Source organism: Cygnus olor, chromosome 10, assembly GCF_009769625.2.
Source record: "Cygnus olor isolate bCygOlo1 chromosome 10, bCygOlo1.pri.v2, whole genome shotgun sequence".
NCBI lineage: Eukaryota > Metazoa > Chordata > Aves > Anseriformes > Anatidae > Cygnus > Cygnus olor.
Window position 1 is genome coordinate 8,229,232 of NC_049178.1, and position 22,345 is coordinate 8,251,576.

Consider the following 22,345-nt stretch of genomic DNA (forward strand, 5'->3'; position numbering starts at 1 on the left):
ACCAGTAGTGCTTTACCAAGTGTACAGTAATAATCACAGTGACGAAAAAACCTAATGACTTCATTACTGACTCTCTCCAAAATAAGTAACAACAGCATATTAAAAATAATTCATAACAGTATATATATTTTTGACTGCACTCTACTTATGCTGAATGACAAAGCCTGGAAGAACTGAAGTTTTTAGATTGATATCGTGTCTTCAAATTCTCATTCATCTCTATACATATTTTATTTTTTTAAAGATAAAACACTACTTCTGTCAGAGCTCTAAGTAAATTTGCTCAATAAAAAGGATCCCCACCCCCACAACAGCACACCAGTAGTAAAGCTTGTAAAATGTAAGTATGTAAAATTAAATATGTTCTGCGGAGTTACCAAATCATTTCTAACCACAAGGACAACAGAAAAGAGCTCGGTACATTACGTCAAGTTGTCTGATTTAAAAATATTCTTACCTCAGGTTTATCTCTGTGTGTGTTTACAGCTTCAACATTCAGGAATATAGATTCTACTTTACATCCTGTTGACAGAAAACATTTTTAGAATTTGACCATTTTAAAAAATGAAGTCACAGTTAAGATGCAATCTAATTAATCTAATTTTCAGTTTGTAAAGGTTAAACATTGATTCATAGCAGAATTTTCCAAACTGTGAACAGATAAATCTATTGAAATGAATCTATTTCGCCAGGATGAATACAGTTCTCAGTCTGACAATCCATCCCCTATTCTGACCTCAGCTTTATCATTGTTTTCTTTGAAACACAAATTCCCACTTTTAAACATACAAAAACAAAAGCATCCAATCAGAAAATTCTTCTCTGTAATTTTGCATTGTTTTTTAACATCCTAGACTTACTAGGATTTCACTGTAGTACAGAAAATAACTGCTGCCATTTTTTAGAACATGAAAATGATTACAAGGTACACCTCATGTTGCTAGCAACTCCTGTTCCTCATGTGTGCAAAACAAGAGTCTTAATCCGCAGCTAAATTGGAATTTAAAGTTGCCTTCTGGAGAGGATCTTCTCCTCTTCACCCCAAAATGGAAAACTTCAGAGTAAGAAAAATTAAATGCTCAGAAGACACAGCTATTGGCTAGTACAAGCTGACCCACTTAGAGAATAATTACTCAATACACTGTGACCACACCATTTTAAGCAACATCAAATTGCCAACCACAGTCAGATCTCACATGAACATGATTTTTATAAAGCTACCCAATACAACATTAATAGTTAAATTCCCCTGACATGCCACACATAAGTCCATCATCTACCACAAACAACAAATTAAGTTTTTAGGAAATAAGTGAAGAGAAAACTCTGAATTCATAACATACTCCATAAGATTGTTGCATGCCAGAAAAAGGTAACTTCAGCCTTTCCTTAGAAAGCCACTGCACTTCAATAGACTAATACAAAGTAATATGGCAAATATTTGCCTTTCCTTAGGGAAGCAGATTCTGAGAAACCCCATTTGTCACAAACACTGAGCAACCACCACAGGAAGGCAAACACTCAGAAATATCCAACAAAAAAAAAGGGGAGGGCATGGGCGGGAAGCATGCTTCTCGCACTGGGAGAGTACCCTAGTCACCCTTCTGTTCATGGATCCCTGCAATTGAGCAAAAGAAAGCTCTGATCTCCCATGCTGGCCATTGCTAAGGCCTGGTTACACAGAGGCCTTGAAAAAAAAAATCCCTATGGTAAAGTTTAAATATAAAGCAGAGGCACATGAGTTACTCCACAGTTAACTGCTGATGTGCATATTCCTAACTCATTTTTAGCTACTGATGTGCAAGTTCATAAGTACAGCAAGGTGCAGTTCCTCTCTCCTGCGTGTTCCCAAACAGACTGTCTGCTCCTCAGCCCCCCCATAAATACATTGCATTCCCTGGGCTGAGCGGTAAGGGTCTAACTGATGCTCATCCATCTGTCAGGCCGTAACAGAGTTCCCCTTCTAAAGATCAGACACTGCGGCTTCAAACGCCAGGAAGAGCAAACCCCTAAGGGAGATGCTTCCCCAGAACAGGATTAGCTGGAAGGTGCGAAACACACCACGTTTGATCACGCATCCTGCCTTGCTGGGCCCAAGTGAGGCATCAACTTGAAACGATTTTGTAGAAGTATTAGTGCAGAAATATTTCACACAGTCCCTGTATTTTGAGATGGTCAAATTCCAGGAAGTGGGTCAACTGAAACGTCCTATTCAGACATGTTTCAAACACTTTAAAAAAGAAACACAGCACTTCTTTCACTGAAGTCAAAAGGTCAAGGACAGTATTTCATACTACTTCTTTTCCTTCCTCATTTTGAGTGCGAGTAAACACTGAAAACATCCAGGCCCTCTTAAAATTTATGAGCAAAGTCAAGCAAGTTCCCACTAAAACAAAAAACAAACACACATACACAAACAAAAAACCAACTATACACACACACACAAAAGACCAAAGGACAACCTCTCTGTGGAAGCAGTCCACGACTACTGAGTCGACATATTCCAGCTTCCAAAAACTGACTGTATTTTAGAAAAGTATTAACAGTCCTACATCTTGATTTTCAAAACTCCAGCTTGTCATGCAAAGCTAGGAACACCAGATGTCACCAGAGCATAGAGTGTTACTACTTACTGTAGGAGCTAACCGCAATTAAAGGACAAAAATCTCTTCTGACATTTCCCAGTGTAACCACTAGTTACTGTGTCTCAACTTTATTTGAAACTAAACACAAAACAAAGTATGGTTATAGACTGCTTCTTTCAGAGCAGATAATCAAAGATAACTTCGCATTTTCCATGAATAACTCAACTAGTTTTTGGTTGTGGTTTGTTTTTTTTTTTTGGTAATCTATCTCAAGGGTACTTTGTCTGAAGTGTGATTAGGTATCAGAAAATACAATTAAGCCATCACTTAAAGATAATTAACAGCAGGCACATGTTAAACTTAAAACAAAGCTTAATTAGCAAGCAGCCTACAACCAGTAAGAAGTACATGTTGCAACCCATACCCTGCACTCTACAAGCTAGCAACAAATCTCAGCTAAGGCCCCCAAGCTAAGCTCTAATAATAGCTGCCGACAAGCACATGCCAGCAACAACAAACGAGAAAAGCTCATGTGGCAATGTGAAGGTCCACAAACAAATACTTCAGGAAAACAGAACAAAACTATTTAAAGGGTAAGGGGAACACTTCATAATATGTTAAACCTACATTAATTTAGATTTGCTTGTTTTCTAAAACACAATACCCTCAAACACATCAACAGAAACTGAGATCTTACTGTACTAGAGCTCAGTGGCACAAGTTTGCCAGACAAGTTAGTGAAATAGCCTACAAGCTAAATATCCAAGACAATTCTCCAATAGCAGTTTCAACCACTGGTACTTCCAGACCCTCGCTAATAAAAATATATTTTTTGGCATAACACAAAGAAAATAAAAAACAAAACATTAGTTGATTCTAACATAGCTGCACAGGCAGACATGCAAAGTCAGACCCGTTTGACTCTCTTTTACAGCAAAATAGATGTTTTAACTGAAATATTTCACAAACTTTACCAATGGCACGGACATTAGTAACACTATATTTAGTCTTCTTGGAAATACTGCTTACCATAAGCCACTGGGGTTAGCTTTAAGACAGTATGTAGTGGGCACTTCAGGTAAGGCAGTTGCTCTGAGAAATGAAACATCAAATTATATATAAAAAAACAAAGATTACAAAAACATTAACTCTATCATTATGTTACAGGCCAATCACTTAAAAGTTTCTTTTTATCTGACAGTGTATCTATTTTAGCAGAAATGCTATTAAGACAGAGTAGAAAAACAAACATCACAGCGTTTCAGGTGAGAAGCAGCTCAATAAAACCAACTACCAAGCTACATGAGCAGATCAAATATGAAAAATTATAGTTGTATACTTGCCTAGCACAAACAATTCCCTCCACCATCATGGCATGGTTGAATTCACTGTTTGGAACCTTAATCAGTAAATTTTCAAACTAACTTAATACAGGAAAATAGACCATTTGTAACTTATCGAGGAAGACTTACCTGCAGGCTTGTCAAGAAAATATGCAAGCAAACAGCGCATGACAGCTTGGTGACATATGACAAGCACATTTTCCTGCCTTTCAAGTTCCATAATTACTGGCTCCAGCCTCTGAACAAGATCTTCATAGGACTGGGGATGGAGAAGCAGGGGAAGAAAAAAACATAGCACATTAAAAAGGGAACTCTTAACAGGTATATGTATATACATTGGATCTTAATTTCACATTAGCCATTTTCTAAACGTTGTATTAGGACACTGGCAACTATTGCAGTAATAATTTTCCTGAAATTAAAAACCACCATTTAGGTCTTCCATATATCAAAGAGTACACATATAACTAAAAAAAAACAAACATCTCCTTCATAGAAAAGCTATATTAAATTAGTCACTATGCTCAGAAATTTCCAAAAAAATCCCTAGAATTTAATTCAGAACATTTGCAAACTTACAGGTTAAGTCTTGCACAGTATTTTAAATACCTCATCTTCAAAAGCATCTCTCTTCCAAGCACAAATCTGGGAAGCCCAGCCTACAGCCATCATACAAACAGTTCACAAAGCCTAACTTGTTCAGGCTGCCCTTTGAAAACAAACCATGGGCTAGACGAACTGGTATGGCAATGGCAGCCACCATCTCTTCAAGTCACAAAGCAGGAGGCAGGATCTCTCTCACACCACGTCGCGAACAGCGCACGCACACCAAATCTGCTGCTGTAGGTCAACACCAAGGTTTCTATACGTGTGCACTCAAGTTAATCTTCACATGCACAGCAAACAATATTTCCAGGACGCGTCACGCATTACATGCAGGGAGCACAACATGTCGCCAGGGCCCAGCAGAGCAGGAAACGATGGCAGCAGAAGGCCTTCCCCTCGTCCCAGGCAGGCATGGGGCCTGCTGATCCAGCCTTCGTCATGGGAACCACCGGTACTGGCAGCATGGAAGCTGCTTGTGACAACCACCAAGATCAACCAGACAACCTGAGGCAACGCAGTGCTTCAAGATGTTTGTCACCATCCCAGAGGAGACTTCAGTTCAAAAAAAAGAAACACTTCTTCTTCCAATGGATTAGGAGAACTTTGCAGCTTAATGACTGCCTCATTAGTAAGACAGGGGTCACACCTGCAAGCACATGCTCACATGCTGCTCTCATCACCCTGATTACTCTTGACCGCTAGGGAAAGAAGATCTCACAGCTCTGGTTCCTCATTACCAAGGGTGCAACACAAACAACAGAACAGCTGCTCCAATTACTCCCCTGCCCCGCTGCCCTGAATCCTAAGCCTTTAGCACCCACATCCAGGCCATGTGGCATCTGGTAATTGCTCCACTGGAATGGCTTTGCTTTAGAAAAGCTGCCAGCAAGTTACTTTCCCAGACGCAAGGAGTTTAATAAAGTGAAAGACCAATATGGCTATGGATTTCCATAGCTTTTCGGCCTTAACTGCTTGCAAAATAACTATTGTCTACAACAACAATGAATAGAAAAAGGTAATCTTCATAGTTTGCACGTGCAATATGCTGAAACCTTGCAATCAGTTTTCCTGCAGTATCACTGCAGGACCAGCATAGAAACGATGCTCACAAGACCAAATACCTCAACTGTTTTTTTAAATCTGAATTTTCTTTTCAAACCCTGCATCAGACTAAATGGTCTCAAGCTCCGTCCTTACAAGTCCCTGTGTGCCTTCCCCTGAAGACAGAGACAACCTTTTAATTAACTTTAAAACATTTTTCTTTCCTAAAGCCAGCATGCCTGCACTCAAGAAGACAAGGAATTCAGTCACCTTGGGAGAAAAAATAGCATACCTCTCCTTTAGGGTATCTGTATCTGTATTTGTCTTGGTCTCTCAGTGCAAACTCAAGTGGGTAATTTTCCTGTATTTCTTCATATGTCATTTCTTCACACACTCCCTAGAGGTAATACAAATAATTAAAATATGCATGTTTCCAACAGTGCAAAAAGCAAATATCACTCTGATAGTAAAATCATATGTAAATGTCATTTGACAATTGTTTTCACTTCATCTGGCACTTAGAACATCTTTATGCATGACAAATGCAACACCTGGCTGGACCCAGACACTGTTACAATGAATTTCTAAATCACTCTATGAGTAAAGCTACATATATTGGCAAGCAAGGTCACTAGGTGAGCAAGGTTACAAGTTATCTATTGCAGCTGCTTCATATCTTAGAGGTGCAGTTGGAAAGTGCCAACCACCAGTTTGGGTTTTTTGTTTGTTTTTGTTTTTCTTTCCAATCCCCACCTACCAAAAACTTCTTAGCACTGTTTCTTCTACTAGGGAATGTTTTACCAGGAAAGGCAAAACAAAAATTAATTATTACATGTTAATAAAATATTTAACCTGGTAAACAGGAATTAGTTTTTCTAGCCTCTTAGAACCACTGCTTAAATGAATTTCTATCCCATAAAAGGCACGTCATTATAAAGTGACACATTTCCTTCATCCCTAGCAAACAAAGAAACATTTTAGACATTTACAAAAGATGGACTTACTGCATCTATCTCATTCAAAACCTTCCACTGTTCATAAGGCACTCCCAAAGCTTCAGCAGTCTGAATTGTCCTTTTCATCTGACTGGTCCAAACTTTCAGATCCTTGATATTTTGCTCATTAATAAACTGTGCCAAGCTCTTGGCAAACTGAAATAAAAACCATGAGACACTGGATGAGGGCTCAAAAACATGACACTACATTCATTTTGGAATCTGCAGGCTCTAGCCTCTGTAAGCTCATTGTAACTTTTCTACATGATCTGTCAAGTTTTTGCTAAAAAAAAAAATACATGTTCTGTTAAGCCAAGAGGAACAGGGGAGGGAAGGAAAGGAGTACAAGGAAGATGCAAGTGTTCTGCTATTCCCATCTTTATCTCCAGGAATTTTACCTTCATCTTTAACTTGTGAACTTTCCCTATTATCCAACAAGTTAGGATTTTACAAAAATATAATTAAAGTTATAGCCTCCTTGACAACTGCTTTGTGATCTAGGATAAACAGGAATTTAAATCAATGACAGACAAAAGAGCTGATACCAAATCACAGCACAAAGCGTGTCCATCCACATACACATCTAATAAAATCTTTAACGTGTTAAGAGGAAAGGGTGTAGAGGCAGAAAGTTGTAATTACACAGGACAGACTCTGCACACATGCAGAGATACAATCTAAACCCAGAGGCACGCTTTTTCTGGAGGTACTTACTTCTTTACCCCTGACAGACAGTCCAGGATCTCCTCCTATTCTCCCTTTCAGATTGAGTTCACTTTCTCCATGTCGACAGAGGTAGATTGACCGAGGAGTCACATGGATATTCATGAGGTAGTAGACAATCCGGCTCTGGATGTGATCCATCACTCTGTTCACAAGGTAACTCCTTCCAACATCCATAATTTTAATATAAGAAAGATCCCTTTCATAAGCAAACAACAACAATGAAAAATGAAGATTCCATACAGTTTCTATTAGCACATATCACAATCTTCCCACGCCCTCTCTCACTATAAAATGCAGAGAAAACAAGCCAAAGCAATAAATAAACCCTCAATTACCCATGGAATATGTAGTAGTCCTAAGGGATAATCCTCAAATGGTGACAGGAACATCGCAGTACCCTGAAAGCACAAGATTAATTCTATTCCTCTTCCACGTGTGAGCTCCTCACAAAACTTCCTTTTTTGTTCCCTTCACTTGCAGTCTGTCTCTCAAATCTAGATCCTGTTCTTGGGAAGACAGCCCTCTATTGACAGGAAGATTCAGTGTAGGCACTCAACAGCAGCAGCTTCAAAAAGATTTCCAGCTGTTTTATGATACTGAATATTTTTCTCCAGGTTACAAACACTTTTTCCCACAGCAACTATTTGCCTGATTGCACCCAGGTTCAAAGTCATGGTCTCTGGGAACCCTTCCAGAAAACCTGCAGCATCAGATGGACTAAGGACTAGCCTGAAGCAGGACATTTTCTCAACCACTCTAACAACCATTTATTAACAGTACTGCAATTTACCCCACTACTTTCTCTCAGCCTCAGAAAGGTTATGATTTCAATTTTCTTTCCTTATCCTTTCTCATCTAAGCTACAATTTCAGAGTAGCATCTAATTTAAAGGAGGACAAAAGTCAAATAAGCTGAAAATAACCACCACTGTTTTCTAGAGATGCATTTGAGACATTACACTATAATAACACAAGAATATTTGTAATAGAACCAAATGGAGGTGATGAGAAACAAGCATCATCATCTCATCTTTGACTGTATTCTTTGGAGTTAATGATTACTGTTTCACACAGGCACAACGGTTAGGTCCATCACAGATATTTCATGCATGAACTGATCTAAATGAACCAGCTTCACATTGCTTACACTCAATTATATTAAAATGTAGCTCAGCCTTCCTATAGCACTGGTCCTTAAACAAACCAGGAGCCCCTGGTATGACTGGAGCTCGAAATGAAATCCTGGACAGTACCAACAGAAACGGGGTTCATCCTCACATGATCCATCCCTACCTTACTTTCAAATGTTGAAAGTTAATGAAAAACAATTGAATGCTTTGGCAGGAGGGCAGATAATCTAGATATGAAACTTTCTCACAACCCTGCATGTACAGCATTATTTGCAAGGGTAAATGAATACATTTAGAAATCACATTTAAGAACAATGTGTTCCAAATTCATCCTAGCCATGTCAACAAATTAAGTTATGCTTACAAATCGCTCAGGCCCCTGCTACACATTTAAAATAAAAATAAATTTTAAAAAAAGCAATAACCGACCAGCACATCTCATCTGGAATCATTTAGAAATGGTGGTTCTATCCCAGAAAAATCATACCATTCTCCAAGTGGGAAAATCAGAAAGAATATTGTCCCAGAATAAACTCATAAGCCAATTTTCCCTCAAGCAAGCAAGCTTCCAGACTACGCCTCCAGAGTCAACTGTCCCTCATTTACCAGTGGAAAAAGATGTCCAGACATGAAAACCATGACTAGAAAGCCCCCATCCCTAATATGGGATCCTCCAACCTCTAATGAAACATCTTAATACAACCCAGTTGTGATCACAGTATTACTGAATCTCTTACTTGTCAAGATTTTCATCTAACGTCTCATACGAGTTCTTGTAGCATTCTATTCTTTTCATGAAATCTTCAGTTGCTTCATCGTTACTACAATCGACATAATCTGGACTACCCAGCTTCACTTGCTGTTTAAAACAAAAACAGGAGAGTAGTACATGAGTTTACTTCCCTTTTTAATGGAAGTTTAAGTAAATGAGGGCAGGGGCAGAACACAACACAAAAACTTATTTATTTTGTTAATTAGAATATATGTAGAGCAAGATTTGTTATTCACAGAATTTAACTTCTGGGATAAACGCAGATAGGAAAATAAAAGAAAAGTATCACACTAAAGGGAGCTAACAGTTTTTGCTACTGGAAGTTCTTATGAATGTACCTGTAAACATACTGACCTACTTTAAACTTCTTGACTTAAAGCAGTTAAAGCAAACTTTCCTGTACTCACCACAATGTTTGCAGCAATGACCTCTGGATCTACGCATACTGACTCAACAAAAAAAGTCTTCAGCCCGAACAGGAAGTCACATGTACAGAAAGAAGGAAGAAAGAAGATGAATTGGATGGAGACCAACATGGACAAGCAGCAGGCTGACCACTTCTATGCTCTTTTCTAACAGCGCCTTCCTTGGACTTTCCTCCATTGACTCAGAAGATCTGCTTCTCCAGACCCTCTCAGCAGCAATGGATGGCTTACAGTTCCCTGAAGCATCATGCTTTACACCCTTTGCCCCAGCAATGCTTGTGAGTGGAAACATTTTGGAGTGAGAACAATTTAGGATGGAAGAGGCAGAAATAAATGGAGAGGACGTAAGTTCAGCCATACAAATGGTAACTAACACTTCCGAAATAATAAAGTAGGAACCTTTCAGTTAATGGAGTAGCCTCACTCAAGAGGTTTCTGTTTGGCTGTCTCAAAGGTTTGTGGAGACGCAAGGTTAAAGCAAATGGAAGATTACTGGCAAACAGCTAAATGCAAAACAATCCTGGACGGAAGGCAGAAAGACACAGGAAGTCTTTGGTTTGCACAGAATTAACACAGATTTCCCTACATGTTTCTGCAGGAAAAACCTGGCCAACACTAAGAACCACAGTTTAAATAGCTCTTGCTAATAGTATGCTAAGAATTACACGTCCAGGACAATGCAAGTGAAGCCCTACCATAAAAGAGATTAGCTCCGAAGAGTACAAACATTAAAAGACAAGAAAAATTAACATGGGGCAACTTTTCATCACAAACAATGCTTGAGGACACAAAACACCACACTGACTGTACATCTAGCAATGATGTGCCTAATGCTAGTGCACGTTTAAACTCAGATTACAGACAGGGCGAGGGGGCAAAACTACCATCGCCATGCTTGTCCAGGCATTAACTAAGAACGCTTCTGCTTTTTGACTCACCTTATACCCATTTTCTTCTCCAAATTTGTAAATAGTTTCTCTACGTTCTCGAGTTGTATTTGTAGCATCAAAGACCTAAAAATAATTATAGAGAAAGAGCAAAGGAAGAATTAGAAAAGCATCATAGCCTGTGAAAAATGGTCAGTGACAACAAAAACAAGGGTTCAAAATCCCTCAACGTGAAAGAATGCAACAAAAATAATTCCCCTTCCCTTCATTCTGCTACCTTTTATTAAGTCAAGACACTGCTATTCCCAGAAAAAAAAAAGACATAATTATGAAAATAAATTTATTTTATCTGACTCAAGGCCACGCTCTTCTTACATATCTCAGTCTGACCACAGATGATCACAGATGGAGGTTACATTACATTTCCATAGCAGCTTCTTTCGGTGATACACAGAAAGACATCTTTGAATTTTCACAGTCCCTTGTCAGAGATTAATGCTGTGGCTCTTAAAAGGTACCTCAGTTCAACAGCCTAATGGCTTGAAAACAAGCCAAAGAACACACAAAAAAAGATGCTGAAATCAATGCTACTGAAAATGCAAGTGTAAAACTATGCAGAAGACCTGCAAGACTAGCAAATCCTGTCTGTGAATTATAAGGAAAAATGCAGAGGCTTTTCTGAGAAAATATGTTTAGCTTTGAACATACCAGCATTTTACCAAAGTATAAAGTTTACCTCATACACACAACAGAACTTGTAATTGTAGCTAATGGTTTTCCCTGTTCATTAAAACACCAGAGTTGTGTCAGTATAGTCTTTAAAAAAGCAATGTTATATATTTCAGGTGAACGTACAACATACACAACTGTGTAGTTTGTTGAACACCTTATATTTTGCATCCCGTTAAATACTCAGATACACCATAATTTAAACTGAGTTTTTTTTGCTCTCTTCAGAGATTTCTTCAGTGTCAATAACACAACTGCCTAGCAACACTGAGGATGCTTTTTGTTCAATAAGTTATTACCATCCACTCAAAACACTAAACTATCAAATAAAAACACAAGTGCAAAAAAAAACAACAAAACAGATGTACAGATGTGTTTAACAGAACATTATATAGAGTGGAGAAGGTAGACAATTTTCTTAGTGTCATCCTATCCCCAGTTAACCCCTCAAATCAAAGGTGATTGCCCAGTGTAATCCTCACCCTAAACTTAAGTGCTCTTTTCACTGCAGCAACAAGGCAGATCTAATTTACAATTACAAGAAGAGAATCTGATATACTGAAGAAATACTGGAATAACTCAGATTGCATATTACCCATCAGAGAGACACTGTTTTGTAGAGAAAGATCTCAAGAATTTGTCTTCATCAAGAAACTTACAGCCACGTGCCCGTTTTCTTCACTGAGGTACTGTCGGACGTCATTCAGCGCTGCTAAGGCACACTGTCTTAAAAATGAAAAAGAAGACAATTCAAATGCTGGTAGAAGTCATCTTATCAACGCACTTACGCCTTTAGATCAAAGCGCCCCGGAAATATTATATCATCTTCCTCAAAAACACATATTGCCAATCAGTCCCTCCGTGAAACATGAGAAAACTGACAAAGTTGAACTAAGCCATAGTAAGGAAATACGGTGATGGCTATCTGCCTAAAAGACCAGTCCCATGCTCCTCTGGGCAACCAATACAACTAGACATCAACACAGAATAGCCATCATCTATTCACAGATAGTTGCTTCCTAGTTTGATTCTCAAAGAGAAAAGAAAAAAAATCAGCTTCAGCCTTTCATCTTGTTTCAACATTCACTTCAACTTGAGGCCACAACAGACCTTACAAGCATTTTTCAGTAATCTGCTTCTCTTGTTAACTACTGTGTAAAAATTGCTTATGGCAAAAAATCTGCTAAAACAGAGAGTAAAACAAAGTTAGTGTCAAGTATTAGAGAGAGACATGAAAATAATACCCCATTGTAATCACCAACCCAATGTAATTTGTACTGGAGACTGCTGAAAACACAAACACCAAAAAATCCAACCCAAACACTTCATACTTGTGTTAAATCTGGACAGGAATAAATTCATTATCAACTTTCCTATTTGCCCAGCATTGGTGTTATCTCCAAAGTCCATTATGATTTGTAACACATAAATAATACTGTGGGTAAAATTAACATTGTGTATGATTTGCTCATTAATAGAGCAAAGCCCCATTTATTTCAAAGAACTACAATCTGTTTGAAGGGCCAACAGAAGAATCTGCCCATTTCAACAGCCTTTCTATGCATTACTGCTCTAACTTCCAGACTGAAATGCACCACTCTCTCTTTATGTACATTCTGCATGCAGAACTTTATTTTAAAAAGAAAACATTTCAATCCTGACAGTATTTCCATATTAGTGTGGTTAACAGATGTCAGGAACTGAGATTCATCAGTCAAATCTTCACTAAATAAATATAAACTCATTGCTAACTAGGCAGATTAGCTCACACAGCCCATTTCATGTGCTATTCCCCACCATTTAGTCTAATAGGTGACATGGAGGCACATGAAAGGTTTCGTTCTACCACTAAGCAAAAGGCAGATGCTAGCAAGGCTAATGCACCACTCATCTACAAAGGTTCAGAAGCTTTTATGTAGGTTATAGCAGTCCTTAATTGCTGCTGAAGTGGAGAGGAAGGGAGAAGAGAAAGAGGACAAGCAGAAGGGGAGCCACAAAACAAAGTCCAGACAGCAGGAAAGTCCAGATATTTTTGATGCTTGACCTGAAACAACTAAAAACAAAATACACTGTATTTTAAGCAGCCTAAACAAATGACATTTACATTCCTCTAGAAATTCTTTTCCTTATCACTTCATGGTGTACTAACTGTTCTCCTGAGCATACAAAAATGAACAAGGAAGAAAATCAAAAGATCATCCTATTGAATCTTCCATAAGAAAGGCAGCTCCCCCTTGCTCTGATCTTTTCTTCATCTATCCTTTCTTCCAAAGGTACTTTCTCTACACTGAAGAGCAGATTCTTTCCAGGAAAGAGGGGAGCCTCAAGTGCTTCTTCTGGGCACAAATGCTTACCCCAAGCTCACCTTCCTTTGTACAATATTAGCAAAGTATTGCAGCTGCTCAGGCACTGCACTAGTTGAGTGCATGAAGCACCTGTGTGGGGGCCAAAAAGACAATCTCAGGGAGAGAATGCTAGTGAGTCACTCCTGCTCATTTGACTGGATAATGACAAATACATTCAAAGTACTGCAGGTGAAAAATCCCAGTACGCAATCCTGAAAGAAAAGGACCTATGTGGTTTTTCTTTTTCTTTATGATCCACACAACTGTTCTGAAACGGCATGATAGGAATTAGATAGTGGAAAGGTCAAGCCTAGTAACTGGTACCTGACAAAGAGGTAAAAAAAAATAATAATTTTCTCCTTTGTTTTATGAGAAAATTTCCTGGAATATCCATATCAACAACAGCTTACCAAAAGGTCAAAAGGAATCAAGTTTGAGTATTTACCTTCTCCACATTTTGATGCTTCAACTGAAGCAGTTAAGAAAAAAATACCCTAGATTTTAAGGAGCCTAAATAAATCACTTTTCAATCCCTTCTAGATTTCTTTCCCTCGTCATTTCATATTGCGGTCTCTTAAGGGTCTTCTGAAGCATACAAAAATGAAACTTAAAGCAGTATTCAAGAGCAAATTACAAAGTACCATTATAATACAATTAGCATTGTATAGCCAAACACATTCAAAACTTACTTCCTGATTTTCAAGCCTTCTTCATTGTCAGGCAGGAAGAATTCAAAAGATTTATATTTCTTCACCAAATCTCGACGATACTGACCGACATTAAATTCTGCCAAGAAGAAAACGGTATTAGTGGGAACTAACAGTATTCACATAAAAAGGATAAACGTTATGACAGCTTTGAAACCAAACTACCTGAGAGGATAAAATAATTCAGCGTGCTTTTTTTTCTCCTTTTAAATACAAAGACAACAATAAATCATAGAAATGGTAAAAGCATATTTGAGCTGTAGGCAGCTTCTGTGGAGTCACTTGACCATATGGCTATGCCTTTCTCTGCCAGTTTGCCTGAACAATAAAAATCTCTTTTCCTGTTTTGCGGGGGTGGCTGGAAGTCCATTTCAGTAGTTTACAATGAACAACTAATAATCTAGCTTTTCCTTCTGCACATACGTGCAATATTCTGACAGCACTTCCCAAAGCTTTCAGCTCTATCTTATAGAGCAAGGAAGGGCTCTAAACAGGACTAGCCAATCTTGCTTTTGATAAAAGACACTCAAGTTGTGGAAACAATTTTTTTTTTTTTTTTTAAGGACCTTGCTCCTTAAAAATAGTTCTACTCCTTAAGGATCAGTATATACCATTTCACAACCCCTGTTCCTTTTACTAAAACAAAAAATAATATTTTAAATGCTTAAATAAGGGGAAATGTCACTACAAGTACCGAACACAATCTTACTATCATCTGTTAACGGTGGTCAAAGAAAAGCTATTCCTTATCTGGGCAAAGGTCTAGTGTGTCTACGTGTCACACTGTATCAGAGAGGGGATTAGGGCAAGGCAGCTCTGTTTTGCCACACAGCAGGCAATGACATTGTACCCTAATTAACTTCACTCAACAGCTCTTAAAGTAGGTCTCTGAAATGCAATTAATGTTTAACTTGTTTTCTGACCTATAGGTTTTCTCTGCTGAACTGCAAAGCATTTTTGTTTAATGTTAGACCAGACAAGTACTCTGAGAAGCTGCCAAGGTATCACTACTTGCCCAACTTCATTTCTAGGGAAAGAAATAACAGACATCATTACTGAAATGAGCTTAAGAATTAAAAAAAAGACACAGGGTTAAAAAGTTCAATCTTAAGTTTTCCTGACAGAAGCATATAGACTGCTGTTTGGATGAGGGCAAGGAGAGGATAAAGAATAATCATTATTTGTCCCCTCCTCAAAGTTGAGTTTTGTTTGAATTCTACAACGTTGATGTATGAGGTGGATTATAGTACAAACCAGGTTATTCTGTGACAGGTTTAATGAGCACTGGCCATACTGGCTACTGGAAAAGGTGATTCCTTGTAAGAAAGAAAAAAAAAAAAAGAAAAGAAAATGCAAGAAGTTCAGATGACCCATGTTGTCAAGCCATGGCCCTTTAAGTAAACAAAAATGAAGAATTTCATATCAAGTAATAGCTACTGCAAGAGCGTCATGCACAGCAAAGGAAAAAGTGCTATCTGGTGACATAATTGTTCGTCCTTATTATTAGCACCTACCTCTGTGGAGTTTTACAATGCTAACTGCTATCACAAGTACCACACAGCTAAAACCATTCAAAAAGCTTCCGAAAGTTCAGTTATCTAAAATCCACACTGAAATACAATTCTATTCAGGCATCTAATTGACCTCATTTCCTTCAAAAAGCCCAGATAAAAGTCCTTTGTGTTTTTAAGCATTTAAAATTCTTAATGACAAAGGATTTTGGAAGGAACAAAAGAGAAAACAGAACTGATGGCTTAAATAATTTAAATAACATCAACCCTGGGCTATTTACCTCCAGGGTCTGTTCTTGAACTCTGCAGCTTGCTTAATGCATGTTGCATGAAAAGACAGCATTTATCTTTTCTCTGGTTTACATAAACTAATAATTTTAACCATCTGTCTCAGAGGATAAGAACTGTATAAAGTACACACTAATTTTAATGCATTAAGAGCCAGAGGATAACAGATGTTAGTAATACCCGATAGTTATCATATCACTCATCGATTCAGTCCCAAACAACAGGAAGCACGAAGTCGTGTGCAATCCAGTCCATCAGTGAGGTATTTTAAATTGATCTCTGCTTCAGTAACATTGCATCACTGATGACCACAATTATCGGACTGTGGTTTTCTAAGAAAAACCCGTCACACTTTCTAACAAAGGCAAACCATAACCAGCAACCTAGGATGGAAGCCCATATACTAACTTTATGTTCCGTATTTTGGTAAAGTGTTGTAACTATTTGTTAAGCAGCACATGCACAAATATTTTCTGATGTGCTGCTTCCTATAACTGAAACAGTCCACTGCTACTTATTTTACTTTACTCAGGAGACATTCAACCAGCCACTGAGTCAGATGTGGACAATATTTTATTTGTTGCCTGGTACTACATTTCTGCTTTTCAAAGTTCACAGTAGAATGCTCAACATGAGCACATAGCCACGGTGTAACCAGCCTAAGCCATTGCTTCCCACTCAAAACACACATATAAAGTCCTTAAGAGAATGAGAACAAGTGACTGGTTCAGTTCCTTGCACTCTTAATGTTCAGACAAAGACAGAGCTGTAACCTATTCCACAAATACAGTTAAACAATGTGTTGTTACACAGAGAATTACACATTGCACAAAGTCCACAGAGAAAAGAAGATGAAGAAGCCAGAACTTTAACCCAGAAGTGCTGACTGCTCAACAGCTTGTAAACAAGCTTCCTTTTCAGCCCCATACAGAGAAGCGGGGGGGGGGGGGAGCAGCTGAAGAACCAAAGTGTTAAGGGAAAAGGGCACTGTTGATTTAGGCGTCTGTCATAATATGGAGGTAAACGAACAGCCACTAGAACTTGATCAATAAACATCTAAACAGAGCACAGAATGTGTATTAGTTTAAAATATAAAATAAAATAAAATAAAATAAAATAAAGCAGACAGATTCTAAGTAGTCAAACTGGGCAACAAAATTGCTGGGAATTAGGGTTATAAAACACCTAACCTCACCCCTGCACTTCTGATGCAAACAAAAGTCAGTCCATCACCTTTTGTAGGCACTCCAATCCAATTTAAATATCGTGTCAGCTTCTTCGAGATGTAGGTTTTTCCTCTTGCTGGCAGACCCACCATGACAATCAGAGTAGGGCAGTTGGTCATACATACTGAAACAGAAAAACAAGACGACAGTTATTTACCAATAACATTCCCACAAAGCAAAAGCTTATACTGCAGCAGCAAATTACAATCCGTGTGCTCTCAGAGGAAGTGACTGTTCAAGCAGCTCATGCACAGTGTCTCCCTGTTTCAGGGGTTTCTTAAGCATGACAGTGGACCTAACTGGGATTCGTAGGCTGTGTGGAATTTCAGAAAGGAAAACCAGTGGCAGTACAATGCTGGACACACAAGTTGTATATGGGTAGAAGATGAGAATCAACAGTCTTTTCAGCTATGGTTTAAGACATACAAAAACAACAGCAAAAAGGACACTGATGTCTTATGCCCCTATGCACCTCAGTTCAGTGCTTGCATTGAAAGGAAACTGCAAGGTGTACACAATTTCTAAGATAATTTTTAAATCCCTAGGACAACACCTCAACACTGCTCAACCTTTTCTTAGTTTGGAGAAAAGCAAGGATGACATATGCAGCTTAATACATTATGGTGTGACAAGGTGCTCAGTATTTATGATTTCTCCTTCAAATATTATTAACAAAAAATCTTTCTTGAAACAGCACAATTTAACTGCTCTTGGTTGGTTAGTAGAAGACATAAAGCACGAGTATTCTAGGCTATGAAGCACAATAATTGGATGTACAGATATACATAATCACTCTTAAATCAAAGAGAGAGTTTTTAATTTAAAAAAAATCACTGGACAAAATTGGAGGAATTTGTGTCTATAATCTGAACACCTTGAGGCATTCCTTTCAAATGACAAGGGTTTTGCATGTTTTAATGGTACAAAACTATGGATACCTTGTATGAATCTATCACCGCTACAAGGAACTGCCTAAAAAGAAAGAAGATATTAAAGTGGCTCAAAGATCGTCCACATTCTGTATTTCAAAGGGACTTAACTTGCATACCACAATCCAGATGTGCACCAATTTCCTCAGTCTCTCCATTGAGGAGTCAATTCCCTCCAAGAGACTAAACCTCAGTGTCTCACCGTATCGTGTAACTAAGCTCTGCTGCACTACGATTGCCTGAGATTCCCAAAGCTTGGACTCACCCGAAGTCCCATCCCACTAAGTTACACGTGTAAATCTTGCACAGCAAGTCCATCAAAAGAGAATGAACAAATTAGCTAAGACAGATGCACGTTCTTAAACACACACTGGAAGAAAAGAACACAACACCACTTCTCACAGGAGAGCAGGCAAAAGCTGTACTTAACCTCAAACCCGTGAAAGAGAGGCTACTCTCCATGCAATGAACGTGACAGGGGACTGAATGCAAACCAAAGCAGATCCATCCACAGACATGCAAGTCTCCAGAAGAACAGTGATAAAAGCCCTAAAAGTTAACTTTGCTGTGCCCAAGTCTATGAAGAAGGATTACATTTTCTTGTCCATCTTCCTCTTTGTCCCACATTCGTGCCAGGGAACTCTGACTCCAGGAGGAAAGCAGGCTCTGGGGAAACGAAGTCTAGGAGGTGCAAAGAGGACAGTGCTTACTGAGCTTAACAGCTTTGCTTCTGGTTTTACAGGCACAAAAAAAATAATAATAATAAAATTTAAAAAAAATGTGGTGAGAGAAAAACAGAGCCCCTAAAAGTTTTAAGGGAAGTCATCGATCTTTGAAGCCAGTGTAAAAGGTCCTTCATCTGAAATATCCTGCTTGAGTTTTAAACTATCTTCCAGAGTAATACTGCAGTGAAGTAACAGCTGGGAAAACGATGACAAAAATCAGGATCTGCACAGAAAGTCTACGCACACTGCCTCAGGTCCACTTGCTCTCCAATGAACCTGTGTAAGCCACACCGGCTTCCCAACCGGGCTGGGCAGAATTTACCAACTGACAATATACCCAGCCCACCTTAACTCTTTTCCTTTTCCTGTAGCGGGCCACACAAATCTACCCATCTCATGGAACATCTGTCTTTTAGTAATGTAACGATGGGCGAGTGCATGACTGTTTGGAGCCCCACACTGCTCCGACATGGCTGCCCCACCAATGAGGTCTGTGAGAACCCCGCGCCCCTCCGACATGGCTGCCCCACCGACAAGGCCTACAGCCTCGCGTGAAGCTCACGTCCCGTCGCTGGCACCACTCTGTACTTGGCCACCTCAGCGAGCAGCAACCAGATCTACAGCAGCATGCGAGGAGTATGCTTTCTCCCACTTATTGCCCAAGCCTGGCACCTCGTGTATTTTCACACAGATTTCCTCACAGAATGTACAAAACCCAACAAAATTGCCTGTATCCGAGGCCTGTGCGTACAGATTAGCACTCAAGTCCCATCTGCTGCTCCAATCTCTCTGCACGGCTGTTCAGCGTGCGACCATAGGGCAGAACCCAAGGGACTTAACGGCTGGTCCCGATCTAACAAGTGGCATTCCTGTTCTGACGACGTGCCAGGCTGCCCGAATGTCCCCTTCCGGCACACAAAGCAACTGTTTTTATTCCTTCTCTACCTCACTGTAGCATTATAAACACAGGTAAGACTCAGCACAACAAACACTGGTTTTTGTTTTCTTCCTTATCATCGTGTATAGTTCAAAAGACTGAATTTTGCTCATTAGCTTGGTAAAAAAGTCAAGTCTAAAGCAAAACGGTAAGTTCTAAAGATGTACCAAACACTCAAAAGTTAAAATTAATTCAAGTATCCTCCATGTTATCTGATTGCAACTTTCTCAATAATGTTGCAAACGCTTATTACTGCAAGTGGGAAAGAACATTCATTCAAATGACAACATTTAAAATGTCAATGTCTCAAAACTCACACCTTCCTTTAAAGAAATGTACGCAATTTTGACATGAGGATGTGAACTGATAAAAAACAAACAAAAAAAACCACAACCACACAAGTAGCATAGAACTAACTCCCAAAATAAAAAAGCCTTTATGGTTTAACATCTTTCCCAATGGCACAATGCTCAACTTCCCTTTACACAGCACCCCTCCATCATTCACTTCACCTAAAAAAAGCTTGCAGCACAAAAGCAAAAGGAGCATATAATTGCAAGCTGCAGAAACAAGGCACAATCTACTCTCAAGAAACCGAACTCATTTTTTTAACACCGCTTCAGGTAGACAAACCCTGAGGGTTTCTGACAGCGCCGACCTAGGATGTGCCATCAACATTAATTAAATTTGCTAGAGGAACATACACATTCAGAACAGCAAAACAAAACTTAGAGGGCTGTATGTTATCACTTAAGAAAGATGCTCTACTGCTTTATTCATTTTTTTTTCTTTAAAATAGATGTTTGCAATACATGCAATACACGCACATAAGTTTGCAAGCTTACAAACAGCAGCATCCAAAGGAAACGTATGTTGTGTCCCCTCAGTCAAAAAAAAGCACACACACATAGAATCATGGAATATCCCGAGTTGGAAGGGACCCATAAGGATCATCATCTAGTCCAACTCCTGGCTCCACACAGGTCTACCCAAAAATTTAGACCATATGACTAAGAGCACAGTCCAAATGCTTCTTAAACTGTGACAAGCTCGGTGCCGTGACTACGTCCCTGGGGAGCCTGTTCCAGCACGCGACCACCCTCTCAGTAAAGAACATTGTGAAGAACACACAACACCAATCAGTGAAGGGAAATGGCCAAGTGACAAAGCACATTAAAATCAAATATCAAAATTTAAGCAAAGTCATTACCTCAGCTAAAAAAATTAAAAATATATACTGAACAACACAGCAGGCTACATCTCAGTGTAAAATTACGACTGCCTATCCTTCTAATGTTATACCCTGAACGGTCAAGGAAAAAATAAACTACATACTCGTTTCTTGCCTCTTAAGACTCTATTGCAAAATAATGCAAGATACTGAAGAAGGTTTCAAATATGAGCTGGGACACTGTATGTCCTAGATCAGCTGCACAGAATTTCAATAGCCCTCCAAGCTTGCATCATCACGTGAAAACGGAGTTGATTATTTTCAAGTTCATCTACTACCTACCATATTATCAACTATCCCTTTTCATCTAAAATGAGACTTTTTTCCCCATATTTGTTAATATTTATGGTGAGGTAGTTTTTTTGTATTAGGCTGCTCTAGTTAGCCATGTGAAGTTTACTGAAGGATTCCTGCTGTTCCAATGGCCTTCAACGCAAGGCCTGCTCCTGTACTATTTAGAGGCTCATACACAAATATCTTTAACTATATGCCAACACAACCACTCTTCCAAATCACACTAGGCTTACATGTTTTCCCATATCATTTATCCAATTTAACTAATTCTTTTTCTTTTCCTGTTGATCAATACCAACAGTTTGTCATCTTTCTTTGCATGTTGCAGGGAAAAGTTCCCCATTTGGTGCTCTTCCTCCCTCTCCTATACCTGAAAAAGTCCATCTTCTTCTATTTCTCTCCTCTCTTTTTTCCAAGCCACTGGTTTCGAACAGCACTTTGGTACCAGGGATTCATACTTGTCCTCTGGCGGCCAGCCTTGTGCTCACAGCACAAGCTGCCACCCACTGCTCACAGAGCTGCTCACAGCAGCTCTGCCACCCACTTGCTCTGGGCTAACATTTGCTTCCTACAGCTTTGACACCATCAGTGATTGCCCTATTATACATCCCGACCTCATTCACTTTCTCCATCTTCAGTTCCAAGGGCTGGGACTACTGATACGTAAAAGCAGTGTCAGCTCACAGGGCAGAGTTCTCTAGAGCAAAGATGACCTTAATTTGATACTCATCTTTTCTTTTTGGACCTGAAGTACATCCGTGCTGCTGTAGGAACAGCAAATAAAACTCATTAGAACAACCAAATTCCAGCTCTGGGAAAACAAAGCTGTTAACTGTAGTTGGGGGGGAATAATCTTTAACCATAGGAAGCTCAACGTTTATCTGCCACTCTGTAAACATCCTCTGCTAGTCTCT

General features: G+C 39.0%; 1 protein-coding gene across 6 annotated transcripts in view; it reads right to left on the reverse strand.

Moving 5' to 3' along the window:
* Positions 1-22,345, reverse strand: part of LOC121075246 (6-phosphofructo-2-kinase/fructose-2,6-bisphosphatase 4) — a 49,528-nt gene that overhangs the window by 10,490 nt on the left and 16,693 nt on the right. For 5 of the 6 annotated variants that reach the window (XM_040568268.1, XM_040568267.1, XM_040568269.1 and 2 more), the window contains exons 2-13: positions 17,323-17,439; positions 14,273-14,369; positions 11,898-11,964; positions 10,561-10,635; positions 9,605-9,661; positions 9,163-9,284; positions 7,285-7,492; positions 6,580-6,726; positions 5,868-5,972; positions 4,058-4,187; positions 3,615-3,677; positions 458-522 (exon numbers count right to left, since the gene is read on the reverse strand). In XM_040568268.1, coding sequence (XP_040424202.1) covers positions 458-522; positions 3,615-3,677; positions 4,058-4,187; positions 5,868-5,972; positions 6,580-6,726; positions 7,285-7,492; positions 9,163-9,284; positions 9,605-9,661; positions 10,561-10,635; positions 11,898-11,964; positions 14,273-14,369; positions 17,323-17,439 — 1,253 coding nt within the window. Of the gene's footprint in view, positions 1-457; positions 523-3,614; positions 3,678-4,057; positions 4,188-5,867; positions 5,973-6,579; positions 6,727-7,284; positions 7,493-9,162; positions 9,285-9,604; positions 9,662-10,560; positions 10,636-11,897; positions 11,965-14,272; positions 14,370-17,322; positions 17,440-18,253; positions 18,288-18,838; positions 18,887-22,345 lie in introns of those variants that run through there. The other variant, XM_040568266.1, reaches the window with a different exon arrangement.